This window comes from Poromitra crassiceps, assembly GCF_964638095.1.
Source record: "Poromitra crassiceps genome assembly, chromosome: 29".
NCBI lineage: Eukaryota > Metazoa > Chordata > Actinopteri > Beryciformes > Melamphaidae > Poromitra > Poromitra crassiceps.
The window spans coordinates 9,820,989-9,840,409 of NC_139641.1; the positions used below are offsets into that span (position 1 = coordinate 9,820,989).

The following is a 19,421-nucleotide window of genomic DNA, read 5'->3' on the forward strand; positions in this document are numbered from 1 at the left end:
TGATTTTTCTCCTGAAACTGTCTTGTCTGAGACATACAGAAAGGCAGGCATATCCAATGCCTTCAAACTGACTCGGATTTTGAGAGTTCGATCCATGTCTGTTCTCACTGCTATCACTCCATAACACAACAGGTACCAGAGGCAACACAGTCCACTCGCCAAATGAAGAGACTCAAATCATCAAGATGCGCCCTGCTGCTGCATTTGTAGTCCAAAGTTCTAGTCCTTAAAATTCCAGTTTTATTTGATCTTTTGACAAAAAGTAACAGTCGGCTATTAAGAGTGGGTGAAGCTCCTGAAGGGAAATGCTAGTGGTTAATCTTCCCTGTGCTCTGGTGAGGCGAGTCAGACAAGCAGCCGCTCCAACTTCCAAGAAAATCACCACTGCATACTTGCACCAACTGCACCAACCGCCAACCTCCTCCAAATAAGATACCTAGTTTCACTTTTCAGCATTGCAATCCCCAAAATAGTAAGTAAAAATGTATAGCTTTATTACTGTGTTGTTCCACGCTGAATGAGACTGATCTGATTGGTTCATATTGATTTTGAGGATTCAAAATGGGCAGAGCAGAAGTGAATACCCAGAGTAATGAATAGTTTAGGGAGCTGGGGCTGTGCGGTTAGAATAACGACTAGAGAACGGCTCTTATTGTAACTTATGCCATGTGAATAAAGAGCTACAATGATCCAGAATTTAAAACACAATTATTCAAGAGCATATTGGCGATAATACAGAATTCCAATGCATGTATCAATAAGAAAAGAAAACCCTGTGTGGTCAGAGATGAGCACATTCTGATGGGGGTGGACAATACAGATCCAGTGCTGTCCAGCGAGTGTTTTTAAAAGAATAACCTTTTGCGGTTCCAGATTTTTCCATCACAATTTTTTCCCAGGCCAGTTGGACCCCAGACAAAAGGTTTCAAAATCAATTCTCCCTCCGATGTCTCCAAACCTCAAAAGGATTCAAAAACAAACCCCTCAGCATCTCAGCAAATTCCGATAATGTCCTTACACGGTCTGTGCCACTAGAGGGCGGTGGTGCCGTGTCACAGTAACGTGACGGCGAAGAAGAAATCATGCATCCGTCAAAAGGCTACTTACTCCGAGTTCGATGAGTGCAAAAAAAAGAGAGACAATCAACTCTCCGTCTATAAGGTGAGGACACACCTGAACACCAGAGTGCTGTTTGTTTCGAGAGAGCAGAGCGGTCCGGACGAAAACCTTATCGTCCTGCTGATTGTCCGGTGGAAGGAACATCTAGTCCACGCTTGAGCTGTGCGATCAACTCGATCGTCTAGTAAACCTTGTGGATTGCAGGGTCCAAGCTTATTGACTCATGGGTAGTAGGATCATGGAATATGTTCTGACAGCGTTGACCAACAAATCATGGCGGGTTCATTTAAGTTGAACTAGCTAATCTCTCTTCTTCTCTTCCGAGGAACCCGGGGGAGCAAAGCTGTGCATCCGACTCCTCGACGAATCGGCCGAACCCAAAGAGTCAGCGGTCTCCGCCGGGCAGACTCACAAAAAAAAAAAAAAAAAAGGCAAAACGACAAAAACGTTAATTCACCAGCTTCTCGAAAACGATCAAAACAAAAGAACAGACCGACGACGACGGAGATGATTCTTTTCGTTTTTGTTCGTTTTTAGGCAGAGTCAGGTCAAAGTGGCAGGGATGGGGGATGGGGGGGGGGGGGGGGGGGGGGTGTCGAGGAGGTGTCATAAGGCCACGACGGTGCACGGGTGTCTCAGTTTGCAAGGCAGCACTCCTCTGTTGAGCTGGTAGAACTCCACCAGCTGAATCAGGTCGGTGAATTTGGTGGAGCCGTCGTCCAGGCTGAAGAAGATCTGCCCGTCCTCTTCGCACTGCGGGGGGGGGGGCAGCGGGGACACGCCCACATGGAGAGAGAGAGAGAGAGAGAGAGGGAGAGGGAGAGAGGAGAGAGGACAGGGCAGGGTGAGAATGAGGAACATCGGACTCAAGGGACTTAAAGTCCCTGGAAACCAAAATCCACAAAACTATTAAATTTAGGGTCTTATGTGAGTAATTGTGTGCCTCAGAAAGTAGTTGACATTACTTTCAACCCTAACCCCAAAAATCGACACTTTTCTACAAGGTCTGGATTACCATTTCCTCATTGAAGAGAGCGGAGCGCGCGGTGCTAAAATGCACGATCTTATCACGTCATAAGATTGATCTCTGTAAACCCTCTCTGTCTGTGCTATGTGCCGAGCAACGCGCGGGCGCGGACACACACACACACACACACACTCCATCTCTCTTTCCTTCTCTCTCTCTCTCCTTCTCTCTCTCTCTCTCTCTCTCTCTCTCTCTCCGTTAACGGAGAGAGAGGTCTCCTCCGAGCAGGTCTCCTCCGAGAGAGAGAGAGAGAGAGAGAGGAGACCTGCTGCAGACGGGACACGCCCACACAGTCCGCAGGAGAAAATACACTCTAAAATCTAATTGATTCTCATGACTTTTCCCATGACTGTCAAACCTAAATTTATATACTTTGCGACGTTCATCATCGTTCAAATTTGGCTGGTGGCTTATTAACATAGGCTCCTGTGATGTGATTACCGTAAATTCCGGACTATACGCCGCACCTTTTTTCCCGTTTTTTGGCCTTTTTTGGCCCCTGCGGCTTATATAACGGTGCGGCTTATCTATGGATTTTTTCAAAAAAAAAAAAAAAAAAAAAAAAAATCTCTTTTTTAGCACTCTTTCTAACTATAAATCCTATATAACTATAATAAGTTTTAATTTCCTCTCTTGCCCTCTTTTCACCACACTGTGACACTGTATGACACTGTGTGCACTGTAAAAAACAACACAGGTGGTGTTGTGTTATGTTGTTTTGTTGAAATGTTAATAAATGGGAGCTTCCTCTACAATCCCCTCTGTGCATGAACCCTTACATATGGTAATTAAACATTAACACATTGAGTGCCAGCCATTTTTTCAATCCTGTGGGTAAGTTGTGCCAGTTTTTTTTTTGAGGATTCTGGCTCATTTTACAACAGCCGAGGATCTGTTTTCTGTTAAGACTTCGTGAACACCAATCATCTAAAAATAACTAATAGAATGTGTGCTTTCTCTGTCTAAAAGAGTTAGTTTGCAGAGTTAGTAGTTATGTAGATATTAGCCGTTGAGTACAGCATGGTTTTAGCGTATGAGACAGCAAGCTGAGATAATCGCAGTTTTGTGAAACTCAGCAGAACAGTCACCTGCCTGTGATTGTGGGTGCCTTTGGGCGAGTCTGTATACTGTATTGTGTGTGTGTGTGTGTGTGTGTGTGTGTGTGTGTGTGTGTGTGTGTGTGTGTGTGTGTGTGTGTGTGTGTGTGTGTGTGTGTGTGTGTGTGTGTGTGTTCGCGCGTTGCTCCGCGGCTCTGGGGGGAGGGGATCTCTGTCCGTTCTGTGTGTGTGTCTCCGGGCTCCTCCCTCCGTCTGTGCTGCTGGGAGTTTGCAGCGAGTTGAGCAACCTCTCTCCCTGGCAGCGAGTGTGGATAGGTCTCACTGTCTCTTGGGTTTGAGAGCCCCGATTAAGCCCCGTGCGACTCTAGGCTTTATGCTGCTCACCCAGTCCATTTCTGGAAACCCCCACCGCAGCAGCGCGAAGCGTCCCCGCCTACAGTATGAGAATGAGGCTCCTTCTTTTCTGACTGTAAAATCGCCAAGCCATTTCCGCGGGAGGCGGCTGCTTTTGGTCCACGGGTCCCGTGGCTGTGGCTTCTCTCTGTCTCTGTCGCCACTTAGTGGTCGGTAAAATAGATTACACACATTCTCTTGCTCCAATAGTTATCTCGAAGATGTAAAAGGGGTTGATTGATGTCCCACCGTCAAAAAAAAAAAATGTTTATGTAAGACGAGTTAGCTCGTCCTTGGCACTCAAGCGCTGGATTATGTAAGACGAGTTAGGTCGTCTATGGCACTTAATGTGTTAAAACACAAAAAAAAAAAAAAAAAAAAAAATACCATTAAAACACCCGCGGCTTATAGTCCGGTGCGGCTTATATAAGAAAAAAATAGTCAACTTTGAAGGTGCGGCTTATACACCGGTGCGGCTTATAGTCCGGAATTTACGGTAACTCAAAATGCTAAATAATAAAAAAAAAAAATCTGGTTTCCAGGGACTTTAAAGGGGCACTTCATCGAAAAAAAGAATCCCCCCCCCCCCCCCCCCCCCCCCGTTGTTATTTTTTGTTTTTGCTCCTATTGAAATGTTCTATGGTCACTCATGATTCAGTAGGTCACGGGTTAGCTTGGTTCCAGCCACAAAACTGGTTGTTTCTAAATGTCTATGGAGAAAATGAATGGGGAACTCTCTTCCGGGGCAAGAGATATCATGTGACTGTTCAGCTCTATACAGATAGACCCATTTCACGGGAGGGTTTCCAAATTCCAATCATGGAAGTTGGAAACCCTCGCGAGTGTTTTGCTTGCACCTGTGTTTACCCTGCCTTTTTGACACAAAATGGCCCCCGTGAGAAGGGTCTATTGTGTGGGACAAACAGATTTACATTTTTCATTACAAGACAATGTGATATTCTACCCACAGGGACTACTCGTGTAGCATGAAATGTGATCAAATCACGATACATCAAAAATCGCCTTTCCCTGTGCAAGTAAATAAAGAAATAAATAAATATACATAAATAAACATGTAACAAAAATAAGTGAGAAATGCCTACCGGTAGTATCTGGAAATGTTTGATCTTCTGGTGGTGGCACAGTGTGAGCACAAACGCCTTGGGGTTACTCTGACTGACTCTCAGCAGAAACAACCTGCGGGGGGAGGAGAGAGAGGAGGAAGAGCCAACTAAACATCTTGCAGTCAATAAAGTCACCCTATCTAACCCTATCTGTGAACATGGTATAAGCATGGGATTTGGCCTCTCAGTGATCCAGATTAATCAATACATAACAAGGCCCGGAAACCCCTTTCCGCCAAGGACCTCACCAACAACCCCCCCCCCCCCCCCTCCACTCACAAATGCACTACCTCCTCCTGAACTTAGCTGAACTCCCCCCCCCATAAAACTGGAACTCATATCTAATTTAATGCCTATTTAACTTAGCCTGTAAATTTCATGTACATTCAACTCTTATTTAACTCCGACTGTAAATTCATGAAAATCCACTGCCTATTTAACGTCTATTTAACTCAGTCTGTAAATCTCATGTAAATCCACTGCCTATTTAACGTCTATTTAACTCAGTCTGTAAATCTCATGTAAATCCAACGTAAATTCATATTTATCATCCACAGAACACTTCACCACTCATGTACATATTGTACTCTTATTTAACTCCTACTGTAAATTCATGAAAATCCACTGCCTATTTAACGTCTATTTAACTCAGTCTGTAAATCTCATGTAAATTCAACGTAAATTCATATTTATCATCCACAGAACACTTCACCACTCATGTACATATTGTATATATTTACTCGATTTGATTGCACTTGCAACTTTGTGATTGTCTTTAGTTATCTTCCTACTTCTTATCTCTGTATATTGATGTGACCGCTACGCTGCATACAGACACTAAGACAAATTCCTCGTATGTAACTTGCATACTGTGGCAATAAAAGTGATTCTGATTCTGAAGAAGCTCCATAACTTCATGGATATGTGCATCTATCGCCGCTTTTCCACCACATGGTACTGCTCGGTTCAACTCGACTCGCCTTTTTTGGTCTTCCGTCGGGTGATACTTTTTTAGTATCACAAAAAGTAGACTTTTTTAGTGTCACACGAAAGGTGATGTAAAAACACTGCAGACTACTGATTGGTCAGAGAGAATCGCCATCATTATGCTAACAGAGAGGCAAAGTGACCGCCTACTTCCTGCTTCAGCACTGTACCCGAGATTTTCATCCGCCATTTATTTTCCCATAGACATTTCATAAAATGTTATATATAGACCAAATCAGCGGGATGTTTACATTTACTTCCGGGTACCCCTGGGGTCCACACATTATAATGGCGGTGGACGGCACAAACTGACGTGTTGAAGACAAAAACAGACAAAGAAGACAAAAATGGTTCGTCCGTGTTGTGTTGTTGTTTAACACTTTCAGTGCCACGGCCCTTGGGCAAAAGGTTGCTTGCTGTGCCACATAGGCCGCAATGCATTTTAAAACAGTCATATAATTTTTTTAATAATTACTATGTAAACACTGAACACGCACAAATAACGATGAGACTCTCTTCTATCACCTGCAAAAAAAAGTTTATTGATCCCATTTTCCGTTCTTTAGTTATGAGCCGGAGAAGATAGCTTGATTGAACGAAAAACATACCTTTTTTTCTACGAGCTGAGATAATGAGCCTTTTGTGAAATTAAACATTTCAAGCACATCTCTGACTCTGAAGCTAATTTTCTGATGTCTGGGTCTGTCTGGGTGAAGTGTATGCTGCTCTGCTGCTCTCCGTGCTCCCCCCCCCCCCCCCCCCCCCTCAACTGCACACGCCTCCTGGGTGTGTCTTATGTGTCTGGTGGCTCTCAGTCTCTGCTGAGTTTGCTGCGCACACACAGTGAATGGTGCGCGACATTCAGCTTTTTGGTTCCGCGTGTGTTTGTCACGGGCTGGCATGCTTCCAGTTCGGAATAATAATGCTGATTATGTGAATGTGCTGTTGCAGCGTACATGGAAGTGCTCAGTTGTGACAGCGGATGCTGCTGCTGGGGGCACAGCTGGCGTTGTGCTCGTTTATGGAGGCACGTCGATGCATACGGACGGATGCAATGCGATTTCCTCGTTTTCACCAGTGACTATTTCTGTGTGTTTGGCTCCTTTTTCTCTGATCAGGAGAGTGCTGTCGCCACCTAATGGGTTTGTAAAATAGGTTATCGACCTCCAATAGCTACAATATTGTTAGAGGCGACGTAAGAAGCTTAGATCGACACCCCCCCGTCAAAAAAACAATTTGGAGTTATGACGCCATTTGGCGTCGCTGGCACTGTACGGTAAATTTCTAATGACGCCATATGGCGTCGCTGGCACTGAACGTGTTAATATCATTCATAACAACACTTTCACTAACGTTAGTGGAGACCAGACTAGCTAATTTACCTGTTGGACCAGACCAGAGTAGACTTGAAGCTAAATTAAATTAACGTGGCGTCAGTAGCTCTGTCGTTAACGAGTCTGCAAAAAAACAGCGAGTTTGACAGTTGTAAACAAACGTTATTAGCTAGCTAACACTACATAAAACAAACACAGAAGAATGGCTAGATACGTCGGACAAGCATGTTTACCAACCGTTTGAACATTTAAATTGAAAGTAGTCGGCCGAAAACAACGAGGGGGTTTGACAGCATTTATTTGACAACACGCACATTTAAACCTGCCGCCTTCCCAAAGTGGTACGCGGAAGTAATGTTATTTACATGGTGACGTCACGGTGATTTGGTCTATATAGATTATATATTTAGAATTGGGTGAGACCATAGAGCATTTCACTCAGACCAAAAACTTAAAAAAACTACATTGAACAAATATTTTCTTTGAATACGCAATTTTTGATCCGAGTGAAATTGTACTTGTCTTGCTGCCTTCAGCCTCTTCTGAAATAAAATGTGTGTCTCTGCTTAGCCTCAACAGACAGCCATTTTCCGTTGTTCTTGAAAGAGATGAAAGGCTGGGGCAATCATATCATGACATGGCAGGTGTCAATCAATCTTCATTTCAATTTTCTCCTCGAAATGAAGGAGAAAATGGCGCCTAGTGTCTGTAACCTGGCAGAATGTCTAGCCCATAAACTGACTAATAAGTCGGTCCGAGACTCCAGGTGGGCAGGCAGCGCTCATGCATCGGATTGTCCACTCCGCTCCACACGGAAGTAGCTGGCTGCCAGCTAGAGCCACAACACGCTGAATCCCACTCGATTTGGGCGCAGAACACCCCAGGATTGGCCAAAGTCAAATCACGTTCCCCAGGGTTGTCAAATCAAATCACCGACACGCTATTATGGCCCCGCCTCTCAACCCTGTCATCTCAGACAAGATTTGTTTTCAGACTATGAAACGTCTCCGAGCCAAACGCCACTTCGGTCCCCGTTGGGTTCAGTTCGTCTTTAAGGGAAGTAACTGTATAAGTTGAATTGTTACATGTATGGACGAGTAGGATCTCCTTGCTGTGACTATTTATCAGTGTTGGGAAAGTTACTGAAAATTGGTAATTAGTTACAGTTACTAGTTACTTCTCTCAAAAGGTAATTTAATTACTTTAAAGTTACCAGTTACTTCAAAGTAATTAGTTACTAGGGAAAGTAACTTTTGCGTTACTTTTAAAAGTCCGCTTCGATTGTTATTAATGCACACATTATGTTAGTGTTGCTGTGCCACAGTGTGGCATTGAACCTTCGCTTATTGGGGAGGCTTATAGCCTATCAAGGTCATTAGCCTCTGGGGCTCTGGCTGCAGCTGCAGCTCTCTCCCCGGACGAGGTCTGAGGATCAGAAACTGGGTAATCCTCTGAAGTTGTCCGTTATTTTCATGTCCTAAAGTAACTAGTAACTAGCCCAGTTACTATTTTAGTAACTGTAACTGAGTTACTGAATTTGAAAAAGTAATTAGTTAGATTACTAGTTACTCCCAACACTGCTATTTATACCGTTTCACGGCACGGCAGCTTCATGTGGGCGTCACCGTGACGACCAGTGGTGGGCGTGATGGAGGACGTCTTATTTATTCTTATTTATGGACGACCAAAAGCGAGTCAAGGCGAGACGAGATGAGCTCTGCGGTACTCTGCGGTGGAAAAGCACAATTTATACTGACTCCAGATCAGTCTTACCCGTCCACTTGTCCCTGCTGGTGGATGATGCGATGAGATTCTTCTCTGGTTATCCTGCCGTGGAACCACAGCTGGGCTACATGGATGACTGCGCACAAAATAGAGAGAAATTGTGTCTGACAATTTCCTTCAGATTGTGACTTTAAAGTTCAGCTGAACCCAAAAATGACTTTTCTTTTCTTTTAGTTCAAATACCTGGGTATGCAGTGCACCTATTTAATAATGTATGCAAACAAAATCACAACAATCTAATTTCTTTCGTTTTTCACACTTTTTCACATCAACAGTTCATTTTTCAAGATTTCATTGATAACAGTAATTTACAGTTTGCTGACGTCACCCTGTACTATCAAATTTCTACCCCATTTCAACCAATCATATCACGACATGCAGCTGTCAATCAAATCTTAATTTCAGGATAATTTTCTCTTCCAAAATGAAGTAGAAAATGGCGCCTAGTGCCTGTCATCTGGCAGAATTCCTATCCCATAAACTAACTACTAACTTGGCCAATTGTTAGAAACATGAACAAAAAACAAAAACTATAATCTCTAAGAATGCAAAGAAATGTAACTGGCTCGTTAAAACGCGCATTCCAGGGATATCGTATTTACAGCAGCGATAATGGCGCGCGCATCCCAGAGCTTGGTTGTCAGGGGTCTCCCCTCGGAGATTCCAGGCCGACGTGCTGCACTCTCCGCTCGGCAACACGAAGGCAGCTGGCTGCCTGCGGCTCGCTGAGCTCCACTCCTCCCGTCAAAAGGCTCTTCCCGAGGAGAGCACCACAACACACTGAATCCCACTCGATTTGGAGGCGGAACACGCCAGGATTGGCCAAAGCCCAATCCAGTCCCCAGAATTGTCAAACAAAATCATCGACATGATACTCTGACCCGCCTCTCAACCTGTCATCTTAGACAAACTATGTTTTCAGTCTGAAACGGACTCATATGCACGTGACGAACGGGTTCAGTTCGACTTTAATTAAACTGCAGTCATTTGTGGCTTCAGCGTGAAACCGAGGACGTTCCTGATCGGGTTCCCCCAGAGAAAAGGGTCAAGCGCGTCTCGTAGTGTGAGCGCTTACCTGAGCTTAGCGAGGAGTGGTGCAGTGGACTGTGGCAGCCCAACATGTTCATTCGTTGAGTCCTCTTCTGAGGGAGACGCCACAGACACACAACACAAACCAGTGATCAGTTCACATTGACTTAACACTGGAGAAACATCTCACGTGTACATGGTATGCTACAAATGTACTAGGCACAACTCTATAGTATGTGTGATATTATTATGGATATGTGAGTATGTACACATCTCGTATATATTAATACAGTAGTATAACATGTTATTACAGTACAATACTGTCATAAAAAGCCTATAGCTATAAAACAGGAGGTAGGACTTGATAAGTATTAACTTCTTCCTACTCCTTTTCGGGCATGATAAACAAATGTAAATTGATTGTGAATTTGCTGTCTATTGGATGCTGTGAATTCCAATTGACTATGATTGTTTGCCACTTCTTGCCTATATTTCTTTTATTTTTTATCTTTGTTTTGTTTTTGTTTTCACCATGTTCGAAATAAATCTAATCTAATCTATCTCACTTGAGTTTAGGTGATGAACCAAACATTGGTCCTCAGATAGTAGAATAAACTGTGTCATGAGTATTCTAGTCATGTCAGGTGAGTAGCACTGACCCAACCATATTATTATTATTTATTTATTATTAAAAAAAAATTACACTTTTTATAGGGGCAAAACTGAGCGTCACATCCTCTACAGTTGGTACGCAGGATTTTCTTAAATTGTTATTCTAATAGTAGAGTGTGAAAATCATCATTATGCCAGCATTTACACAAGACCACAGCCCGCTAGAGTTAACGAGGCCCTTTACACCTGGCGTTAACATGTGTTTTCTGTGATCAGATTGCAATCAGATTGTGTTTTATCACTTGAAAGTACAGGTGTAAACACCCCCAAAACGCATTGAAGAAGGATTGCAATCTGATCGGCCAAACCACCTCCGGAGGTGGTCAGGGATCCATTGTGTGTGTACATTGAACACAAGTGTAAATGCAATGTGTCCTCTCAATCTGGATACAGCAACTTTATGCGGATTGAGAGGACACCCATTTCTGCAATCAGATCGCAATCAGATTGCAGAAAACGCATGTTAACGCCAGGTGTAAATGGAATCAGGCTGAAGTGATAAAATACAATCTGATTGCAATCTGATCACAGAAAACGCATGTTAACGCCAGGTGTAAATGGCCTCTTAGTGTCACTTGTGATGGTCCTTCACCCATGGGTGATGGTGATGCAGTGTCTCACCCTCCAGGCGTGTCCCTCCTCCAGGGCGGCGCTCTGAGCCTCCACAGGGTTGTCGATCACCCTGCCTATCCTCCCTGAGAAATCCATGGCCACCAGGGAGTTCTCCGACACACTCCGCTAGGGGGCGACAGAGATACATGACAGTCACACAGTGGACTACAGAGGCGGCACGGACAGAAGTGACAGCAGCATGCAGGCGCAGACAGCACATGACATTAGTGGGGTAAGAATGTAGCAGAGGTAAGTGTTTGCTTCATGTATGTCATCAAACTGCTTATGTTAAGTTATGTTAAGTTGCTTATGTTATGCAGTGTTGGGCAAGTTACTTTCAAAATGTAATATACTACATATTACTAGTTACTTCCATTTGAAAGTAATAAGTTACTTTACAATATTACTGTCTGTGTAGAGTAACTTGTTACTTGTTACACTACTTTTGCATTACTTTCACCAAAACAACAGCAGCAGCAGAATGACATCGCCGCCCCGGAACCATCCCGAAAAATAAGTTCAACCGCCTTCAAGTCAGTGTAAACAATCCAAAATTCTGAATGTTATTCTTTTCCTTTGTTATTGTCATCTGTAGTGGTTATTTCCACAAAAACACACAGTTTGATTAGGAAATTATTGTATCTTTTTGAAATATGTGCTTTGATTTAAAAAAAATTAACTCAATTTGTAACTTGAGTTACTTGACAAAGTAACTGGTATAATATTACTGAAATCCTATAAGTAATAAGTTATATTACTGAATTACTGCTAAAAGTAATATATTACATGTAATATGTTACTTTTGTCATGAGTTACCCCCAACACTGGTTATATTGAAATAGAAAATGCAGTGATGTGTGTTTCAAAGTGATTTGAGTCAAAACGGAGACTTACCACTGGTGCTGAGAAGTGTGAGAGTAAAGTTTTCCTTTGCTGAGGAATCTTATAGTTCTGGTACAATACAATCCCATACTGTGAAGAGAAGGGGACACCATTGGTCAAACAAAACCGTCAAATCCTTGATTATTAATTGAATAAATAATGCTACTGCATAGTTTTCACAATGGCATAGTGGCATAACAGCAAAACGTGGAGCAATATTCAATAAAGATTCTGCAAAGTGGTGTAAGCTAGTGTCCTCTAGAGAGAGAGTGGCGTCAGCGGAGGACCAAAATGCGAGACTCATTAGCCAATGAACAGCCAGGAATGGGTCTCGCGCTACTTTTGCATGCTAAAATAAAGCTGATAATGTACAATTTGATTCAAGGGATGAAAAACCCTTTCAAAGTACAACACAAACTGTCTATTTTGCTGCAACTCGACAGTGCTGCTTTTTTTTAACTCAAGAGTTCCAGGACCTTACTTCCTGGAAAAAAACTGGTCCATTGGAGTGAATGGAGATGTCGGGACTCTTCTATCTACATGGCTCTGGTGTAAGCTACAACAGGTGAGCCAGTAGTCTGGTCCACTGGGGTGTTAAACCTGTTTTTAGCCTGGCTGACACCCAGCTTGAGTCAAGCGAGTCTCGCCTTTAAGACCCAGACTCATTAAAACCCGCTAGTACTCTTCTTAAGGGCACCGAGCAGAACTGGGTCACTGACCTCATTACAGGTCCAAACCCAGTTTGAAGAAACGCTGTTCTAGTCTTTTCTGAACAAAGTTTGGTAACTATGGGCTCACAAAGCACAACATAACTATCCTGCAGAGTATCTCTCTTACCTCTTACCTCTTAATCCTATTTTTAATGTTGTATTCTTTTACTCTTTTATCTAATCCGCTGCCGATTTTTATGATTTTATTGCTGATTTTATTCTTCCCTTACTAAGGGATTGGATGATTTAAACATACTGTGCAATAGGGCTGTGCAATCTTGTGCCTTAGCTGGCACTCTTCCTGTGTTTTAGTGCAATGCTGTGACTGTGACCGTGTCTGTCCTGTGTTACTGTGTCTGTTACACACGTATGTTGGTACAAAAGCACTTTTTGCCCGAGACAAATGTCTCTCCTGGGACAATAAAGTTTATCTCCATCTCATCTCTCATCTGCGTGGGTGTGATCACAACAACAAAAAGAAAAGACAAAAAAGCAGGATAGTCAGACAAGAAATTGGCCTATAAATAGATGCGGCCTATAAATAGACGAGGCCTATAAATAGATGAGGCCTATAAATAGATGAGGCCTATAAATAGATGAGGCCTATAAATAGATGCGGCCTATAAATAGATGAGGCCTATAAATAGATGCGGGTGCTATGAAATATAGTGGAAAAAGTCAGATGAGTAGTATTTCCTCGTGGTGGTGGCACCTTAAAGAGTCGGAAGGCGGTCATCCAGCAGGTTCTGCTCTGCTCGTCCTCGGCACACATCATCCTCAGCTCCTTCAACTCAGCACGGCCTTTACTGGGCTGTCAATCAAACACATTTCAGCCAATCAGAAATAGAGAGAATAAACTGTTGCCTAAATAGCATCCTATTGTGGGCTGTATTGACTCAGGTGACAGGGGACAATGACGATATACATTTGTCTTTTATCTGTTGACTCATCAGCAGTAGAACACATCAAAAATAGGAATATATGATTGGGTGACATTAAAGTAGCGCCCCGTCTCCCTCTGCCTGACACTGACCTTGATGCAGAAGACGTGCTCTGTGGGCGCGCTGTAGTGCTTCTTGCCTGTGACGACAGTGAAGATGTTACTGTCCTCTAGGTCTGCTAGTAACTGTAGATGTCTGGGCTCCTGGAGACACAACCGATACGTCAGAACATCAGATATAGTGAGAGACAGAGACATCATGCAGACAGACAAAGACCACCATCAATAAACAAAAAGAAGATGATTCCTTCAAGGTAGAAATTACTGTACTGTACCACTGATTATGTTAGGAAGTTTGTGTGAAGTTTGCTGGATCTTAGGTAAGAGCTCGTGAATGGTGATCGATTAGAACCACAGAGATGTCTTTCAGGCAGTTTATTTGAGATATCAGGCAGAAGCAATACAGAGTAGCTAGCAGATAGATAGCTTACGGATTGCAGGGAAAGGGGAACCTCGTGTATGAGGTGCAGAAAGGGAACCAGCATAACAGAACATCACTTTTATACCTCCCAAATTCGAGGTATGACATCATTGGTGATGTCACAACGTCCCGGGAGGTATGACATCATCGATTGACCTCACAGGTGAACTCTGACATCATCACCGATGATGTCACGGCGGTGACGTCATCATTGCGTCGTGGGCTCCTCCGGTTCGTGGGCGTCAATTGCCCCAAGAACAGGCCTGATGGTGGGCCATGACGGAGCCTTTTCTACAGATTAATTATGAACATTTGGGCCCGATCCCAATAGACCCTTTGCTTCCCCACCACATAGCCCAAAAAGTAATCCAGATAGATCAAACCACTACCCCCTTGTAACTCTGTTTCCGAGTGCCAAAGTCGAAAAGTGAGGGGGGGGACTCGAAAACTAGGGGTAGGGGTAAAAAATAAGAAATGGGATTGGGCCTTACTTTCGGATGACTTAAAATTCTAATATGACATAACTATACCAGTGTTTCTCAAAGTGTGGGGCGGGCCCCCCCCGTGGGGCGCAGGGGGAAATGCAGAGCGGAACCAATGTTTTGACGTCTGACTTCTTTCCCGGCGAGCAATAAATGAACCCCGCTTCTGTAGTGACTTCGCATTCATTCCATGGATGCTTCATTCATATTGCCAAATATTTGAACTTGTTTTGTTTTGTTTTGCACAGGTTGCACTTAGGGATGTCAATTTTCGGTTAATTTCACTTTCGATTAACCGACGCTAATAATCGATTAACCTATCGGTTAATTCATAATTTTTTAATATTATTATTATTTATTTTTTTGTCTATTTACTCAATGAGCTCATGCCCAAACAAGGCGTGTCTATTTAGATGCTGAAATGTTAATGCTTTTTGTGTTAGGGCTGTCTGTCAGTGTCTGTGCCGGCGCGCGTGTGTGTGCGCGCCCCGGATACGCTGCATGTTTGGGGAGAAATGTGTTTACCGTAAATTCCGCACTATAAGGCGCACCGGACTATAAGCTGCACCTGCAAAATTGACTGTTTGTTACATATATAAGCCGCACCGGACTATAAGCCGCGGGTGTTTTAATGTTGTTTTTTTTTTTTTTTTTTTTTTTGTGTTTTAACACATTGACTGCCAGCCGTTTTTTTTTTACTGTAGGTAGCTTCTGCCAGGCCTTTTTTTGAGGATTCTGGCTCATTTTACAAGAGCCGAGCATAATTTTCTGGTTGGACTTTGTGAACACAAAATTCAGAAAAGTACTAATAGAATGTGTGCTTTCTCTGTCTAAAAGAGTTAGTTTGTAGAGTTAGTAGTTATGTAGATATTAGCCGTTGAGTACAGCATGGTTTCAGCGTCTGGAAATTTATTCAGAGATAAATGGCTTTTTGTGATTTCGATAGAACAGTCACTTTAACCATTCATTTTTGGCATCAGTAAGACCGTCAGACATTCTAAACAATAGTTTTGAACAGTAATTTCCTCCATAACAGCAGGAAACACCCCTCTCATTCAAACTCCTCCCTCCGTGTGTCTTCTCCTCCTTCCTCCTGGCTCTACAGCGGGCGTGTCAGAAGCGCGTTGCTGCTGCCTGCCTGCCTGCCTGCGTGCCTGCCTGCCTGCTTGCCTGCGTGCGGACGCTCCTTGTGCGAGTCAAGATGGGCCGGGGAATGCGTGGGCGATGGGCAGATGTTGATTCTGGCCTTTCTGAGGTGTTTCAAAGTGTGTTTCACCTATAATCTATTTTGCAAATCGCTCTCCGCTCTCTGTGTGCTGCTGCCTGCGCGGCCGCTCTCGGGCAAGACAAGTCTGGAATGGATTACTGTAAAATCGCCTCGCCATTTCCTTGAATGGCTTGCTCCCGCGGCAGTTTTTTCTTTGATTTCGCTCGTCTGGGGGAGCACTGTCAACACTTAGTGGGTCGGTAAAATAGATTATACACATTCAATACCTCCAATAATTGTATAGGAGACGTAAAAGGGTTAGATGCACATCCCACGGTCAAAAAAAAAAAAATCATTTTTTTGACGACTCAACTCGTCGCTGGCAGTGAACAGCTGGATTGTGTTTGACGACTCAACTCGTTCTTGGCAATTAACGTGTTAATGTTTAATTACCATATGTAAGGGTTCGTGCACAGAGGGGATTGTCGGGAAAGAGATGGCTGTTTGAGGAAGCTCCCATTTATTAACATTTCAACAAAACAACATAACACAACACCACCTGTGTTTTTTTTTACAGTGCACACAGTGTCCGCGGTGTGGTGAAAAGAGGGCAAGAGAGGAAATTAAAACAGAAGTGGATTTATAGTTAGAAAGAGTGCTAAAGAAGAGAGAATTCAGTTTTTTTTTTCCTGAAAAAATCCATAGATAAGCCGCACCGTTATATAAGCCGCAGGGGCCAAAAAAGGCCAAAAAACGGGGAAAAAGCCGCGGCTTATAGTCCGGAATTTACGGTAATTAGAAGTAGGCTATAACATGCTGAGTGATATAGAGTGGACCTGCTTTTCCCCCCGCTGTTGCCTGTCGGATACACGAGAGGAGAGGGTGACAAATTCATAATTTTTTAATATAATTTTTTTTTTTTTTTAATATTAACTGATAGACCGACAGCAATAACCGAACAACGACGTTAGCGACGGTTAATCGATTAACAGTTAACCGTTGACATCCCTAGTTGCACTTTATTGTTATTATTTTGAAAAGATGTGCAGTGCAAAACGGGTTCATTGCAGCCACTGACACAGTGATAATAAGACTCAATGCACATTTTTCTTGCCAAATATTTGTTATTTTTTGCACAGATAGAACTTTATTGATATGGTTATAACAAAGTGATTAGTGTTTTATCTGATGGAGCAATCTGGTTCACTTTGTTTGTTCTAGCAACGTGATTGCAATTTCTGTTTGAAGTTGTTTTTTTATTTGGACAACATTACTGAAAGAAAATAGAAAGGAATGGTCATGATCTTGATGTTATTTCAATAAAAGTTAAACTTGGACCCTTTTGTTCGAATTTTGTTGGGGCGGTGGGGCGTGAACATTTTTCCTCCTTCAAAGTGGGGCATGACAGAAGAAGTTTGAGAACCACTGTACTATACTAATAATAATAATAACATAATATTACGTTCTTACCTTTGAGGTTCCTTTCGTCGAGCAGTAGAGTCCTGAGCGCCGCAGGAACAAATACAGCTTCTTCCAGGACTTCCTGGCCAGCTCTTTAACGTACAGATGGCCCTGGATCTCTGGACAGCTGCTGGACGCCAGGAAGTTCTGAAAGGGGGAGCAAGAAAGGTGTGGCCTTCAAACACGGCTGTACGGAAGTTTGTGTGAAGTTTGCTGGATCTTAGGTAAGAGCTCACGGGCTGTGATCGGTTAGAACCACAGAGATGTCTTTCAGGCAATTTATTGGAGATATCAGGCGGAAATATCAGGCAGAAGCAACATACAGAGTAGCTAGCAGATAGATAGATAGCTTGCAGGGATAGAGAACCTTGTGTATCATGTGCAGAGAGAGAACAGGACCTAATTAAACATGATAGAACAACACTTTTATACCTCCCGCATTCGAGGTATGACATCATTGGTGATGTCACAACGTCCCGGGAGGTATGACATCATCGATGACCTCACAAAGTCACGTCTGACATCACACAGTCTGGAGACAGCCTAGACCGTCTGACATCACCGGTGACCTCACAGGGGAAACTCTGACATCACCGATGACCTCACAAAGGTGAACTCTGACATCGTCACCATTGCGTTGTGGGCTCCTCCGGCCCCACGAACAGGCCATAGAGAGCTCCAGGGATGACGTATTTTTGTAGGCTGAATGCGGAAGTCCCGAACTTCCTGGTTCTTCACTGTTTCTGTCTATGGGATTTTTGAATGGGTTTTTGGCGCGATGCTTCAAATAATGTCTGTGGGCAACACAAGCTTAATCAAACGCGAGTTTTGAAGCGTAACTGCGAGCGCTAGAGGTAAAAAGCTTGTGCTAAGCTAATCCAGAACTACACACAGTGTCGCATAGGCGTCCACGCATTGATTGCGAGAGAAAGAATTTCCGCGTTCACTCGTGATGACGTATAATATCCGCGTCGACATTGTAGTCTCATTTAGCCGTTTGCTAGCTAGCCACCCTTTTAACGGCACGTAAAAGCTTCAAAACTCATAAAAGTGGTCTTCATGTGTGAAGATGATGTTACTAAACACTGGTTCGCGTTTGATTAAGCCAGCGTTGCCCAGAGAGATTATTAGAAGCATCGCGCCAAAAACCCATTCAAAACTCCCATAGGCGAAAACTGTGAAGAACCAGGGCTGTTAGCATCGATGATTTCCGGACTCGTTCCTGGAGCTCTCTATTACGGAGCCTTTTCTACAACGGCCCTCAGAACATTTTGCTGCAGCTGTGTGTGTCTCCTTGATGCCTCCACTGTCATCTAGTATGCACAATATGTTCCCACTGAGTTGGGCTGCAATGGGCTGGCAGGCTCTTGGCATGGCACAAAGTTTGCATACAGCATTGGTGTTTTGACTGTATCACCTTTGAATGGGTCGTCACCAGTAGGGATATCACAATATATCGTCCCACGATATATCGCGATATCAAAAGGTGACAATACGTGTCGCTGAGATGAAATCTCATATCGTGAGAAAAAGAAGCTGAACATGGTGGAACACTGATCTGCATCTGATTGCATGCTCGCTCTCCTTTTCATTGCTTTGTTTGAACAGACGAGGGACGTTAACAGAAACACGGGAGGATGAAAATGGTGAAATGACTCAAATTAGCGTGGAGGACGCCCCCTCCACTTACATATCGACCGCAAAAAGATATTGTTAAAATATCGTAACGTATCGTTATCGTCAACCCAATATCGTGTATCGTATCGTATCGTGAACTGAGTGTATCGTGACACCCCTAGTCACCTGGATCTATTAGTCCTGTCTATTATAATTTGGAAACATATTTCTTCCACTCAGCGATAGGGGTGTCACGATATTTCGTCGCACGATTTATCGCGATATCAAAACGTCACGATATGTATCGTCAGAAAAAAATGACGATACAATTTTTTTTTGTTTGCTCCTGAATAATAATAGAACAAATTTAGCAGAATGAACACGCATGAGTGAGGGGGTAGACTACTACTGGCATGGCAAAACAGCTCAAGGGGTACATAAGATTACATAAGTTTAGGGACCATTGAGCATGAGTTATTTAAGAAATAGATTGTATACTTT

At 43.3% G+C, this 19,421-nt stretch overlaps 2 protein-coding genes across 2 annotated transcripts in view; both read right to left on the bottom strand.

Annotated features, from left to right (window-relative positions):
* LOC310800169 (dynein axonemal heavy chain 5-like) overlaps positions 1–19,421 on the bottom strand; it is a gene marked incomplete at both ends in the record, with an annotated part of 678,223 nt that overhangs the window by 414,371 nt on the left and 244,431 nt on the right. The gene's annotated exons all lie outside the window — the stretch shown is intronic.
* Positions 1,726–17,927, bottom strand: LOC310800250 (growth factor receptor-bound protein 10-like; the record flags this gene model as incomplete). Its single annotated transcript, XM_083662828.1, has 10 exons — positions 1,726–1,872; positions 4,701–4,794; positions 8,816–8,903; positions 9,903–9,969; positions 11,150–11,266; positions 12,035–12,112; positions 13,445–13,543; positions 13,766–13,876; positions 17,313–17,450; positions 17,910–17,927. 10 exons carry the CDS (start codon positions 17,925–17,927, stop codon positions 1,726–1,728), a joined length of 957 nt encoding a protein of 318 aa, XP_083518954.1.